Genomic DNA, 16,088 nt, shown 5'->3' with positions numbered 1-16,088 from the left:
ACCACTACCCTCTGTCTCCTATGACTAAATGAGTTTTGTACCCATCTTGCCGGCTCACCCCTGATACCCTGTGACTTTACCTTTTGTACCAGTTTGCCATGAGAGACCTTGTCAAAGGCTTCACTAATGTCCATGTTATTGACATTAACTGTTTGTCCCCGTATCAATCATCTTTGTCACCTCCTCAAAAAACTCAATCAAGTAAGTGAACCACAACCTCCGCTATGCAAAACCATGCTGTCTATCGCTAGTAAGTCCAATTGCTTCCAAATGCATATAGATCTCGTCCCTGAGAATCTTTTCCAATAATTTCCCTACCACTGATGTGAAACTCACAGGCCTGTAATTTCCAAGATTATCCCTGTTACCATAGTGGGAGAGCACAAGCTATTCTCCAGTCCTCTGGGACCTCACCTGTGGCCAAAGAGGATACAAAGATATCTTTCAATGCTCCAGCAATTTTTTCTCTTGCCTCCTCAATATTCTGGGATAGATCCCATCAGGGCCCAGGGATTTAACTAACTTAATAATTTTTAAGACGCACAACACCTCCTCCTTTTCGATAGCAACTTGGCTTAGAAACACGACACTCCCTTCCCTGAGATCATAACCCATCAATTCCTTTCTCTTTGGTGAATATCAACACAAAGTATTCATTTAGGACCTCACCTATCTTTTCTGGCTCCACACATAGATTGCATCCTTTGTCTTTTACCAGGCTACCTTCTTGTTTATTATGTGTATATAAAAAGCTTTTGGGGCTCTCCATAATCGTGTTTGCTAACAACTTTTCACAACCCCTTTTAGCACTTCTGAAACTATCGGCTGCTTCTTTAAGCCTGCTTTCAAAGTTTACTCTGCCTTTTCCACCAAACCATTGGATGATCGATGGTATGGAGCAGTCTTCATAAGTTGAATACCATTCAACTTGAGGAAACACTTAAATTTCCTGCTGGTAAATGATGGCCTGTTGGCTGCGACCAACACTTCCAGGAGACGGTGTATTCCAAAAGATGTTTGCAGGTTTTTCTATTGTTGACCCTGAGTTTGACAAATGAACTTGATGCACGTCCAACCACTTTGAGTGGGTGTCCACAATGACTAAGAATGTTGAGTCCATGAAAGAATCTGCATCGTCAATGCTGAGTCCAGGGTTTACTGAGTCATTTCCCTGAATGTAGGGGAGCTGTTGGTGGTAATTTTTGTCCTTATTGGCACTCTGGGCATTGCCCCACTAACAAGGCAATTTTTGCATCCAATGCTGGCCACCAGGCATAACTTCCCATCAACATCTTCATTTTAGAAACCCCTGGATGACCCTGGTGGAGTTCAGCCAGTACCTGGCGGTGACCTTTGCTCAGGACAATCACTCATAAAATGCCATCCTCTATCGTGATCTGGTCTTGATCTGAGTTGTGACAGCCCTTTTGTCTCCCTCAACACCACCAGACTAGTTTTGCCAGGCCCAGACCTTATAGCGTCCACAGGCTGATATTGTCAGCAGTGACTGGAAGGACATCCCGAAAGTTTATAACCAGTATGGACGCTTACTGTGGCGGCATTACTGGTGGTACATCTGCCAGGGGAGGCAGCTCAAGGCCTCCGCATTTGCTACTTGTCCTCCCAGACAGTGTTCCAACTTGTAAATCTATGCACATCAACTGAGAGCCCGCCATTGAAATTACCTGGAGATATGGGTGGCATGGCCATGTCCTCTTGGAACAGACCCAGCAAGAATTTGTCGTCTGTTACTTTGACAATTTGCATCCGTAAAGGTACTGGTGTAATGTTCTCACACCAAAGATGACCACCAAACCTTCCTTCTCTATCTAGGCGTATTTGTACTCTGCATCGTCTAACGTCTGGGAAGCAGATACTACCGTGCATTCCTACCCACTGGGCCCTGGTGAGCTAACACTACCTCAATACCATATGGAAAGCCAATGCAAATCAGTGCCAGATTTTGCTTGAGATCATAGATGGCCAACACTGTAGACAATGATAGCTGCTTCTTCACTTCTCTAAAGGCTATATCCTGGCTACCCATTTTCAAGAGCAAACTCTTGAAAGGTTTTAGTACCTGGTGCCTCAGGAAACAACAGGCTCCTAATCGCTGTGGGTCCACAAACTGTCAGGAGAGTTACCCATTGCTTTTCATTTGTCCCAATATAATTTGCCTGGAAATAAATAGCATGTTCTTTCCACACACTGGACCCAGTCTTTGATGGCAGGATCGAATGAGTCAACCTTTCCAAATAACAGCATGTTGCCAGAAATGCTTACCCCAACTCAAAGACAACTGTTGTCAGTGAATTTCTTCAGCAGTGTATTTTTTACCCTCGTTGCCACTGAAATAACTTCACAGAGGCTGGTATCCCATCACCAAGTCACCCTTTACTTATACATGCATAGTACTTGACACTGGTCCAGGTCCCTCAGAGCCAGCTGTCAGGGTGAACAGAACCTCTGACACTCCTGTTTACATCTGTCAGCCAGGTTAGCAGCCCCAATCAGGGAACTCATATTCTATAAGGTTCACCTGGCTGACCTTGTTACAATCACCACAAAGGTGAAGTTATCAACTTTCATAAGGGAAAAGACATGCAGAGCATTTCTTTAAAGATGAGAGGTTGGTAAGTGTAGATGTGCAAAGGGACCTGGATTTCCTTGTTAATAAGTCACTGAAAGCAAACAGATGTAACAAGTTATTCAGAAGGCCTATGGAATGTTAGCCTTTATTGCAAGAGGATTTTATTACAAGCTATTGAGGTCCTTCTTCAATTGTATAGAAACTTAATTAGACTGCACCTGGAGTACCATGTGCAATTTTGGTCTCCTTATCTCAGGAAAGATATTACTGCTATAGAGGGAGTACAACACTGGCTCACCAGACTTATTTTCAGAATGGCGGGATTATCGAAAAAGAGAGATTGGCCAAATTGGGCTTATACAGTTTTGAAGAATGAGAGGTCAATGAGCCATGGTTATTTAGGAATAATAGTAGTTATGCTGTCTCTTTCTATGAGTCACTTAATCAAGAGATTCAACTAAATAATAAATAAATGAATATCACCAAATTGGGCATTTAAGAGTGTATGTGAATACTGCATATCATGATGGATGCTAAGAGATTGTTTAGATGTATTGTACTTTTCTCAGTTCAAGCAGCTATAAAGTGCAACAATGTGAAACCGCAAATATACAAACTATATTCAAAGAGCAGTGTAATGAATTCAGAAACTCTCATATCATACTCATCCAGAAATGTTACTGTTGGGAAAAGATTAGTCTTTGTTGAAATTTTCTTCAGTACCCTCTTTGCTGGTCCTGAATGAGGTCTCTTGTGGAGATATGCTTCAATAATTTCTAGCTTCACTCATCGCTGTCCTCTGGAAGAATATTTATTCCACAAAAACTGTTGTGGCTCTTCCTGGTCTCGTTTTCACCCAATCGCACTGACTGCAAATCAGGAAAGGGAAATCTGGAGGTGGGGTGGAAGGATAAATCTTTTTCCCTCCTTAAACCAAGAATGCTAGAGACTAAGATACAAACCACAACACAGATCAGTGAACTTTAGGATGGAAAATGGTTTTGTCATACAATGGATGGTCCACTCAGCTAATATAGATAGGACCAGAGGATATACTAGCAGTAGTAGATCATAATACCCTCAGGCAAGCCCCACCATTGAAAAAGGCCACAGTTTCAAGCCCACATTCTTGACTGGTCCCCAGGTCCATTGATTCTCTGACAGATGAAATATCTGTCAATCTCAGCCTTAAGCAAATTAAATGATGGAAAATCTTCAACCTTCCATGGTCGAGAATTCCAAAGATTCACAACCAATGAGTGAATAAATTTCACATCATCTCTCCCCTGAGGCAGTGCACTGTTTTCCTGAGATTATGGCCTGTTGTTTAGACCCACCAGCCTGGGGGAAACATATCTCTCAGTGCTGACCTTGTCAAACCCCTTCAGAATCTTTTATTCTCCAATGTGGTACCTTCTCATTCTGCTAATCTACACAGAATATAGAATCGATTTGCTCAGCTTCTTATCATACAGCAGCACTCTCATCCAAAGGAACTTGAATAAAAATACATACATGGCTATAGCCACAGAGTCACATGCTGGAGATGAAGCTAATAGTAAGAAATACACAGAGGATAAGAGTTGGTTGGAGGTGGGAGCCATGTTTATGGTGACAGAGGCAGCCTTGCAATGACCAATCATAGAATCTCTACAGTGTGGAAGCAGGCCATTTGGCTCATCAAGTCCACGCCAACCCTCTTAAGTGCATCCCACTCAGAACCACCCTCATACTCTTTCCTTGTAATCCAGCATTTCCCATGGCTAATCCATCTACCTGCACATTATGGGCAACTTAGCATGGCCAATCGACCTAACCTGCACATTTTTGGACTATGGGAAGAAACCCATGCAGACACAGGGAGAATCTGTGAACTTCACACAGACAGTCGCCCAAGGTTGGAATCCAAACCAGGTCCCTGGCGCTGTGAGGCTGACTACTGAGCCACTGTGCCACCTTTGGCATGGCGATTGTACTGGGCTGACATGGATATGTAAATGAATTAGGATAGCATTATATTTGCAAGGTGATACTGCATGACGAGAAATCAATTTCACTGAAATCAATATTACATTCTAACAGCCCAAGTGAAGGGATTGGGACAGGCAGCGAATGTAATATTGGGGGATGAGAAATTATTAAGGCTATAGGTAAGATCAGTGAAGCCTGCTAACATATTTTGGAGGACTGAGGGCGCAGTAGAAAGCGCAATGGAGGAAGTGGCAAACTATCAACAGAAAGTCGTTAATGCAAGAGTTGGCTGAGACATCGAAAACACCTTCACTAACTGACCTCTCAGACTGAGAAACCACGCTACATTAGCCGAGTCTACTGTGACACCTGGCAGCTCCCGAGAAACTGCAGACTCGTGATGCAAAAACTGTTGCGATTCATTACTAAGCAAGAAGTTGACTATGGTAATGAAGCAATTCTTACTGAATGCTCACCATCGATTCTTATCTCAGTTGGGCCAAAGCGACACAATGAGGAAGTTGGGAAGTTGGCATCAGCGAGCACTGCAAGATAAAGCACTGGAGATGTGAAAAGTGTCTCCCGGGATAACATGCCGCTTAAAGCCCAGTGTACATACAGTGTGGGAAAAGCGCATCGTCCGGAAACCACATGGTGTACGTTCAGGTGGTGATTCAATCCTTTAAATACCACAACAGACAGCTTACAAAATGCAAGGTCAAATCATTCTTTTTTCTAAGTTGTGTAACTTCAAAATATCCCCAGATGCCAATGTTCTGGAGGAGTGATGTGGTTTAAATTCTGTCACGCTTGTAGAAGTCCTCCTCAGTTGTATATTCACTATTACAATTATCTCTCATCAATGGTAAATAACATGACATAAACAGTTGGATGCTTTACATTGGAATATGTTGCTTCAGGTAAAGTTTGCAAATGAATCACTAAATGTGTCACTAAATCAATGTACACTTATCAAAATGCAAGACACGCAATGTAACTGAGCATCTTAATTATAAGTTCACAGGATTATTTCCAATTGCTACCATATAGAAATTCATCCATGGATATGCACTTTTGTAACAGAGTTATCGGATAGCAAATAAGAGCAGATACCCACTTGATTTTTACAACTACTGAGATCAGGTAGACTAGCAAAGAGGTGTGCCAACAATCAGAACATTTGACACCAACTATCTGTGAAACGTTTCCATTCCTCAGAACAGAGAGACTTCATTATAATCAGCATTAAAAAAATTATCCAATTAATTTAAAGAGCATCTACCTTTGCATTTTTAGACACAGTTAGGTAATCAATCTGATCAGACTGATCAAGCAGAAATACCGCCTCTATTTTGTATTTGAGTAAGGATGTCTTGCTGCAGTTATACAGGGCCTTGGTGAGGCCACACATTGAGGGTTGTGTGCAGTTTTGTTCACCTAGTCTGAGGAAGGACAGTCTTGTTCTTGAGGGAGTCCAGTAAAAATTCACCAGACTGATTCCCAGGGTGGGCAGGACTGACGTGAATAAAGATTGGATCGACTGGGCTTGTAATCACTAAAATTTAGAAAAATGAGGGGGGATCTCAAAGGAATGTATAAAATCCTGAAATGACAGGACAGGCTAGCTGTGGAAGAATGTTCCTGATGTTAAAGAAGTCTAGAACTAGGGGTCATGGTCTAAGAATAAGTGGTAAGCCATTCAGGACTGAGATGTGGAAGAATTTCTTCTCTCAGAGAGTTGTGAACCTGTGGAATTCTCTTCAATAGAAAGCTGTTGGGGCTGGTTCATTCGATATATTCAAGAGGGAGGCAGATGTGGTCCTTGTGGCTAAAGGAATCAAAGGAAGTGGAGAGAAAGCAGGAAAGGGATACTGAAATTGATCAGCCATGATCACATTGAATGGTGGTGCAGGCTCAAAGGGCCAGATAGCCTACTCCTACATCTATAGTCTATGTTTCTATGTTTCACAAGATGTGAGAACACTACCCTGGCAAGGATATATCTATTGTCCTTTCTTACTTGCCGCAAGAAGAGGGAAAAGAAGATGGTGGGATTTCTTCTTGAATTGCTACAGTCATTGATGTTCAGTGAGGATGGGAAAAGGACTGTGTTGGGATCAGAAAGGTGAGTTTGGCAAGTGATTGGGAATTGGAAGTGAAATTTACAGCTAACATTTTAACAATCAATACTAAAACAGTTACTTTTTTTATCAAGTTGGAATAAAAAGCTAACTAAATGGAAACTGCAGCAGAATAACTTATTGCATCCAAGATGAGTGTGGTATATCATTGTTTAGCGTAGCGTATAAGCAACTATAAGAGTGTTGCAAGATTGCTTCACTGCAATCATTGCATAAAAGCAACCAATCACCAATGTGAAAGACAACTCCAACACCAGCTAGCAACCCAGGTGAGTAGAGGTAATAGGAACTGCAGATGCTGGAGAATCCGAGATAACAAGGTGCAGAGCTGGATGAACACAGCAGGCCAGGCAGCATCAGAGGTGCAGGAAAGCTGATGTTTCAGGCCGAGAAGGGTCTAGGTCCGAAATGTCAGCCTTCCTGCTCCTATGATGCTGCTTGGCCTGCTGTGTTCATCCAGCTCTGCACCTTGTTAGCTCAGGTGAGTAGCAGGTTTCCTGTGAAACCGAGACAAAGGTCTTGCTGTTGTTAACCCATCACTGTAACATCTGTCCTCATACAGCAGCCACACACAAGCACTAATGAAAAGGAATTGTTGGATAGAGATCATAAGTGGAAGATCATGAGACACCATGCTCTGAGGATCGAGGTTCAACTCCTGCCATGGTAGATTGTGAATCCAATTAAAAATTTGGCATCAAGATTTTACTGATGACCGTGAATCCCTTGCTGACTGTTAGGGAAAAATCCATCTGGTTCACTAATACCCTTTAGGGAAGGAAACTGCCATCCTCACCTGGTCTGGGCCTCCATGTGACTCCAGACCTACAGCAATTGCTCTTAATTGGCAATAAACACTGGCCTAGCCAGTGGCAAGCTCATCGTGTGAACTGATAAAAAAAAGTCCAGCATCCTGCTGATCCTCAGTGTAATACCAACCCTCTTACACGATGCAAATATCTATAGGAGGTTTGAGTGGAGGATATGGTTCAGACTAATTTGGTTGAATGGCCTGTTACTGCATTGTATTATCTGTGTAATGTTCAGTGTGCGCAAAGCAAAGACCACATTCCACTTGTGCTATACTTAAAATATGAATGTATCTCAATATTACTAACAAACCTTTCTTCCTCAAACCAGATCGATGCAGACTATCATGGTTGTGTCTGAAATGTTTCCATAATTGATGAATTTCTAAAAGGGCGGTATTTGCACAGAGAATCAGAACAGATCAGTTACTTGTACATTAAAGAATTCATATCAAATATGTAAATAAAATCATTGATGTCAGATCCTATGTCAATCAAAAACAGTTTGAGATGGTTAAATGTGGAAACCTGATGTAAAGTTTCGTCCTAGAAACAGTTCTAAGCTGATGTTCAATAAATTGCAACATCTATCCACAGCATAATATCCTGCGATCTCAATCAGCCGCAATCCTGACTATAACTAGACAACAATCAGATTGTGATAACAGGTTACTTTCCACCCCAACCTGAAATCTGAACTTAGTTCAGGCATCAGCTTTTTTTTGTGTTAATTCTATACAATAATATTAAATTGTTTGCTTGATTCGAATGTACTAATTTTACAACTTAGTAGTTTGTAGCTTTGGACTATGAGAAGCTGATCATGTTTTTGATTTTACTCTCTCCTGACACTTGATACTTCATTTAGGTTGGGGCCCCGTTGTACCTCAGTTGTAACAGAGTTACAAAAGCTCCAGCCAACCAAATAAAGCTCCACTTCCTCTTCGAAACAGAAGTAGTATCACAAGCCATTTTCATATTGACCCCTGAATCACCTTCAACAGGGCATCAAATGCCAGGTTCTGAATTAATTTCTGGGAATGTAATTTCAAGCCAAGTTTCAATTGAAAAAATTGAGCTGACTTATTGCACATTAGACGCTATAATCTTGGAACATGTTCTGGTATAGTGGTAGTGTCCCTACCTCTATGTTCGGGCACCTGAGTTCGAGTCCTACTTACTCCAGATGTGTATCATCATAAATACCTCTGAAGAGGTGGATTGGAAATATCTAGAGGATACCACGTTGTGCATCAGCATGAAAGGAGTCAATAGAAGAGGACAGAGAGGAGAGAGTGAGTGGAGGAAAAAGAGGCGGGAAAAGAAAGGGGCTCTCTCTGGCGCCACATTGCTAGCGTCTCTACCTCCTGAACTGCGAGACCTGGGTTCAAATCCTAACTGCTCCAGAGCGCCTCGAAACAAGGTGATGATTAAAAACAAGTCAGGAAATGGTGATTGCTTGTTTAAGCAACGATTATGGGACAAATAGTAGCATGCGTCTGTGGGGGCGAATGGCCTTCGTTTGCAAGTACTTTGCAGAAGTGTATGGAGAGCAGGGAAAGGGAAGTAGGAGGAATGGAGAATAGACTGACCGACAACATAAAGGCCGAACGGACCAGTGCGGTTCTCAACGGGTTAAATACATCTCAGACGGAATGCATGCGAAAGGTAGTGGCGGTAGGTCATAGCGGCCAGGCCCTGCGGGTGGGGAGAAAGCTCCAAACACATAGCAACACACAGGCTGCAGAATGTGGCGGAGCCCTGCGCTGAGTTCATTCTCACCCGCCTCAGGCTGCAACCTGCTGGAGGGAGTATTCTCGCTGTCTCCGAGCCCCGACCTGACTGTCTTCAGGGCAGAACAGAACTGTTTAATCTTACCGATTTCATCCCCGTGCCCCATCCTAGCCAAAGCATACAGCAAATCCGGGGATATAATGCTGGGGATCCCTTTCAGTATCACCATTTTGCCTGCGATTCCTTCTCCTTTCGGAGCAGCCCCAGGTTGGAAGAGGCGGCGCTATTGCAAGAACGTCAAAGTTTTTTTTGCCAAATAAAAAGTTTCCAATACTGTCCCATATCAGCGAGGAATCTTACGTTGGCTCCTCGACTGCCCCTCTCTGGGAGGCAGTTCATTTTCAGTTCTGTCTCCCTCCTCGTTCCTTCTCTCCCTTAATATTTCAAACAAGACATGCCAGTTTCGAAATATGCATGTTGACATGTTTAAACTTTTTCTGTGTCTGATTATACGGAGTATTTTCATTATTCAAATTTCCCATGAACTTACATCAGCGTTCAGTCTGCATGCTGTGAGCACACCTAGACCGTGTTGCTTTGGATAAGGTAACTTTACTGCTATGTTTGACTGGTACTGCTGGCTCCTTTCTGGAGTCAAGAATATCCCTGGAATACACAGGGATAACCAAACTAACTCAATGGTGTTGGTCAACAGATGCAAACTCTGTGGTCCATCCGTTAGCTGACAACAAGCACATTATCAGCGCTATGCTCACTGACTTACATTGGACCATGCTCCTGAATACCTCAATTTCAAGATTTTCCATTGTGTTTTCAAATCCTCCATGACTTCACTGTTCCTAGCGTATGTACATTCCTCAAGATTATAACTTTCTAAGATCTCACCATCCTTCCAATTCTCACTTCTTGTGCATTTCTGGTTTTTAATCATTGATAGTTGATACCCTCGGCCCTAAACTCTCAAATTCTCGCCTTTGAGAAAATCCCTGCAGTGTACAAGCAGGCCATTCAGCCCATCTAGTCCACACCAGTCCTCCGAAGAGCTCCCACCCTTATATTTTCCACGGCTAATTCACCTAGCCCGAAACATCTTTGGACTGTGGGAGGAAGCCAGAGCATCCAAAGGAAACCTACAAAGATACACGGAGAACGTGGAAACTTCACACTGTCACCCAAGTGTGGGATTGAACCCGGGTCCCAGGCACTGTGAAGCACTGCTAACTACTGAAGCCACCATGCTGCCAGAATATCTACCTTTCCACCTCTAAAGCACCCTTCCTTGGCCAAGCTGACTGATTCAATCCTTATGGAGGAAGTTGGAGCATTTTACAACATTAAAGGTGCATGCATGGTATTGTTGTAAACATATCGGAGAGAAGCTGCTTAGTAAAATTGCTGAGTTCCAATTCTGACACTGTTCTGTTAGTTTCAAAAGCTTTCTGTGTTCAAGGTTAATGTTGCAGTAATCACTTGAGTCATTAATGTTGCAGTACTTGTCTAATTGGTGCAACTTTTGGCAAGGAAGTTACTACAGGAAAGTCACAGATTTGTTACAGCGCAGAAAGAGGCCATTCAGCCCATTGTGTCCATGCTGAATGCATGATTCACTTCATGTTATTCTCCTTTTAACCCCACAAACTTTTCCTCTGCCGTTAACAGTCTAATATCCTTTGAAAGCCTCAATTACCCTGCCTTGACAATATTCTCAGACCATGCATTCCAGGCCTTAATCTCACTGCCTGTTTTCTTTCCGATATATCACATTTGCTTCTTTTACTGTTGACTTGAAATCTGTATCCTCTTGATCTTGACCCTGTTATGTAATAAAACGTTTAATTTATGTAACGATACATTGAAATGCAATGAAATGCCAAACATAGGCCAAGATGTACAAAAATACATTCTGAATCAATTGAAAATAAGGTAAAATTATATTGCAGAAAGTAATAAATGAATAAATCCAATGTGACAGTTCTGGAGAGACAATCTCACTACCTCTTTGTGAAGTTTTCTTTTCTAGTGAAATTATTTATGTTGGCCTTTAATTGCACTGTACGAGTATGTAATGGCATCATAAATCATGAGAATTCTTGACATTTTTACAGGGCAGGAGGAATCATTTGATGGAAAGAGCTTAATTACAAGGATCGCATTATGACATTCAAAAGCAGACTGCTCCCGGACGAATATGTATGAAATCCAAACTTTTGAATAAAAGAAGTAAAGTCAGGAATGGGACATTAGGCCTCTCAAACCATTCAAATGATCATTGTTGATCTTCTAAATCAATTTCATCTGCCCACACTATCTTCATGCCCCTTGATTCAGTCAGTATCAGTAAATTTGAATATGAAGGTGATGTTTATGTCCAAATTGGATAAATGCAGTTTAGCTTTCAAAGCCAGTAACTGCTGAAGATTTCAGTTTACCTGTCTTATGTAATGAGGAAGCAGACCATTACGGTATGACAGCTGATTCAGAAGCACATCCTCATGATGCAGTCGGACACAGAGTTTGCTTTGCAAGACCCATGCATAACTATACAGTTTGCAACCTGCCACTGTGATTAGATGATGGTATATAATACTGTCTGCTCACTCTGGTGTCAAATCTGCAACAGTATCTACAAGGAGAAATGGATTCACTGGAAAGGTGAGAGTTTTAGTGACCCAAAACATTAATCTGTCTCTGCGAGTGCTGGCTAAGCTGTTGCATAAATCCTAGCTCTCATTGCAAAACCTTTTTAGCTGGGCCGTTCTTTTTTTTAAGTCAGATTCAATTCTAGGAGTCATTCCTCAACTTTGTCAAACATGAGTTTGTTCTCCAGCAACACGGGAAGGGACGGTGGGAAGAATATAGGGCTGTAAAGAAGGCAGGGTGAAACAGAGAAAAAAGAAATGGAAAAAAAAAGCAGCTTGGTCTGAGACTACGGCTCAACTTCTGGACATTTCAGCAGAAACTAATTTCTTGGGATCTATTTGTGTCAGACCCTGTGAGATTTTTACAAGCTTCAACAAGATCATCTCCAGTTCCTCTCGATGATAGAAAATATAGTCCAATTCCACTCAATCTCTCCCCAAAGAGCAGCCTTTGTTTTTCCAAAAATCTTTCCAGCGAAGATTCATTGTATGCCTTCTAAGGTAAGTACATCCTTCCTTGGATAAGGAAACCAAACTTAATACAGAACTCCAAAGTTTACATCAACGCAGTGTGTCATTTCAAGGAAATTTTGCTTTTGTAATCTGAGAGAACAATGCCCTTGTAATAAACATAAACGCATCATTTGTCTTTCCCATTGCTGGCTGTAGCTGCACATTAAATAATTATGATTTAAGAAACGGTGGATAAATTAAACAATTACTTTGTGTTTTTCTTCACAGAGGACAATACAGAGAAATGTTTTGGCATAGATTCTGTGGATGACATATTTAATGCTCAGCTATGCTCCAGTTAAAGTATACAGGCAAGGACCAGCCATTCAAAGTCTGCTGCTTAATCATTGTTACATAGCAAACAGAAGTTGGAATTTAGGTTGACAGAAAGGTTCCCAGAGTTCCTGGTGCATGGTGTGGTAGATTGGAGGACCAAGCTCTTTCCTCTGGAATACCAAAAGACACTGCTAGGTGGATTGACATGGCCACCCAGGTCAGTGGAGTGTTCCTGGTGAGGACAGCTGCTGTATCAACAAAGAAAGGTAAATGTCACCACCTTCTCTCCACTACCCTACTCTCAACCTAACACTGCACATCGAACCCACCAATGTTAATGATCCACCACTCTCATCATTGTTTACAGCATTTCCACTCACCCATTTCGTCACCCCAATGTACTAAGCCCTCCTGTCCCCATGTGTTTCCCACTCACTGACTGGGGACGCCTTGCCATCTTCTCTGCTCCAGCATCTACGCTCAGAGATCTTACAACCATTTTCCATCATGCTCAATTCTTCCTTTTGCCTGGTCAGTGGAAGGTAGGGAGACAAGGCATTGTGGTGAAATAAGAGCAGAATAAAAGAACTTGAGAACTAGGAGCGGGAGCAGGCCACCTGGCCCCTCGAGCCTGCCTCACCATTTAATAAGATCATGGCTGATCTTTTTGAGACTCAGCTCCATCTGCCCGCCCCCTGGCCGTACCCTTAATTCCTTTATTGTTCAAAAATTTATCTGGCCTTGCCTTAAAAACAGTCAGCGAGGTAGCTTCAACTGTTTCACTGGGCAGGGAATTCCACAGATTCACAACCCTTTGGGTGAAGAAGTTCCTCCTGACCTCAGTCCTATATCTGTTTCCCTTTAGTTTGAGGCCATGCCCTCTAGTCCTAGTTTCACCTGCTCACGGAAACAACCTCCCTGCCTCCACCTTATCTATTCCCTTCATAATCTTATATGTTTCTATGAGATCTCCCCTCATTCTTCTGAGTTCCAATGAGTATAAGCACAGACTACTCAGTTTCTCATCATAATCCAACCCTCTCAACTCTGAAATCAACAAAGTGCATCTCCTCTGCTCTCCCTCCAGTGCTAGTATATCTCTTCTCAAGTAAGGAAACCAAAACTGCACATAAGTATGGCCTCACCAGGACCCTATACAGCTGCAGCATAGCCTCCCTGTTTAAACTCCATCCCCTGAGCAATGACAGAGAAAATTCCATTTGTCTTTTTAATTACCTGCTGCACCAGCAATCCCACCTTCAGCAATTCATACACAAGGATGCCCAAGTCCCTCTGCTGCAATTTTTTACCATTTAAAACATAGTCCATTTTGCTGTTATTCCTCCCAAAATGGATGACCTCACACTTATCGTACTCCATTTGTCCGACCTTTGCCCGCTCACTAAGACTATCTATATCCCTCTGCAGATTTTCAGTGTCTTCTGCACACTTTGCTCTACAGTAACCCAGAGCCTCAAATTGATGAGGACATGGGGTTCTAATCTCAATTTAAAAAACAGAAATAAAAAGCTAATCTCATGGTGACCATGTAACCATTGTTAATTACTGTTCACTATGTCCATTAGGGAAGGAAATATGCCATCCTTACCTTATCTGGCCTACGTGTGATTCGTGACTCATTTCAATGCAGTTTGCTCATAACTGATCTCTGGACAATTCAGGGTGGGCAATACCACATCCCCTGAATGATTTTTTTTTAAAAACCCCACCTTTATATTTCAAGTTTCTCCCCTGTCATTTGGCATTATTCTTTCTATGTCCACATTTTCAACTGCACTACAATGCAATGGACTGCAATGTTAAAATTTTAATTTTATTTCTGTATTGTTCTACTTTATACCAGGAAAGAATTTAATGTTGAACCTTGAACTATATTTCTTTGTTTTTCTATTTTGTATCTGTGATTTTGTACCTTTGTACCCGAGATGGTGACACAAATAGTGACATTTCACACTTTTCACTGTATTCCTGTGTTTGGGTACACATGACAATAAAACCTAATTCTAATTCTAAAATTAGAGCACCCAAGCAAGTGCAAAGTGCTGATAAAGCAAGCTAAAGACCAAGTTCTGAGATGTAGATGAATGAGATGGATGTGATCCTTGTGCACAGGAGCATTTCAATGAAAGGTGAACTTCCAAATTGAGTAGCAAAGCACAGAAGAATCCTCTGAGTTCATCCACAATCAGCCATAATGTTCTGATTAGGCTGGTGTTTTGTTGGCGCCAATTTCCTGGGATAATGGGTAGAGGCAATTCCTGTCCATGACATATTGTTGAATGAGAGTGATCATGGATAGCTGGACAAGCAAGCAGTGAGATTTATCTGCCTGAATCACTCAGACTTCCAAGTCAGGGGGGGATTGGAACAGCCTAGTTCCTCACCAATGCCTGGGATAATTGTGAACTGCACTGACATGAGGCAAGGTTAGCTAATGATGCAATTGCAAGGAAATAAAATCCTTGTTCCCTTATGAGTAAAAATTTCATCTAACCATTAATGCCTTGAGGAGAAAATTAGACTTTTCTCCCCACAACATTGAGAAACTTGTCTTTTATTTCATTCCCACCACATTTGCCCAAATGTGTCACCACTGCCAACATCACTCAAATGCTGGGAAAATTCCACCAATGAAATCTACTTCCTTCCCTTCCTAAAGAAGACCTATTCAGACTCTGTTGTGAAATACACAGTCCATCCTTAATAGTATGATTGAGCCTAATAATCCTACATATGGTAAATTTGACCTATGTTGCCTAAATCATTTTATCATTAATCCCCCGCTTTTCAGCACTATTGGTTGAGGTCATGATTATGCAATTAAAACTGTGCTATTTGTGACATCCTTTTGAATTTTGGAGCATTTAGTGGAGAATTCAGCTTTTTAAATCTCAAATTACAATAATAGCATTTGCTCCGTCACTGGCCCCCAAGGGGATTTTAACTTTACTGTCAGACAAGAAAGTACCTTTTAGCCGAATGTTTACATATACACAAGTACTGTCATCATAGATACAGTCACATGTTAACAAGAAGTCACACACTTGTGTTGACTGACATAATTAGTCCAAGTCTTTTATTCTAATTCTCTAATTGTGCAGTTGTACTCAATGAGAACATTTTGTGGCACACCCAGAATTTTGCAGGATATTTCACACACCACAGAACTCAAGAGGAAATTTTGACATATGACATTGGAAGGGCAATGATTCTGACAAGCCCCTCCTGATTAAATGAGCTGACTACTTCAGATTTCAGTCAGCCAAATTTTTTCTAACTTCTTTAAGATAAAAGATATTTGACACAAATTTCATGCTAAAAGTTGTAGAGTGTGGAAAAATATAAAACACAGTAACCAATATATTGCACCTTC

General features: G+C 41.7%; 1 protein-coding gene across 2 annotated transcripts in view; it reads right to left on the bottom strand.

Annotated features, from left to right (window-relative positions):
• fuom (fucose mutarotase) overlaps window positions 1–9,514 on the bottom strand; it is a 172,826-nt gene extending 163,312 nt beyond the window's left edge. Inside the window, exons 1-2 of one of the 2 annotated variants that reach the window (XM_048563185.2) lie at window positions 9,390–9,514; window positions 5,038–5,106 (exon numbers count right to left, since the gene is read on the bottom strand). In XM_048563185.2, coding sequence (XP_048419142.1) covers window positions 5,038–5,106; window positions 9,390–9,474 — 154 coding nt within the window. In that variant the 5' untranslated portion in view covers window positions 9,475–9,514. The remainder of the gene's footprint in view (window positions 1–5,037; window positions 5,107–9,389) is intronic. The other variant, XM_048563186.2, reaches the window with a different exon arrangement.
• Window positions 9,515–16,088: the final 6,574 nt, after the last annotated feature.

This window comes from Stegostoma tigrinum, chromosome 37 (assembly GCF_030684315.1).
Source record: "Stegostoma tigrinum isolate sSteTig4 chromosome 37, sSteTig4.hap1, whole genome shotgun sequence".
Classification (NCBI taxonomy): domain Eukaryota; kingdom Metazoa; phylum Chordata; class Chondrichthyes; order Orectolobiformes; family Stegostomatidae; genus Stegostoma; species Stegostoma tigrinum.
This window is presented reverse-complemented; position numbering and strand designations above follow the sequence as displayed.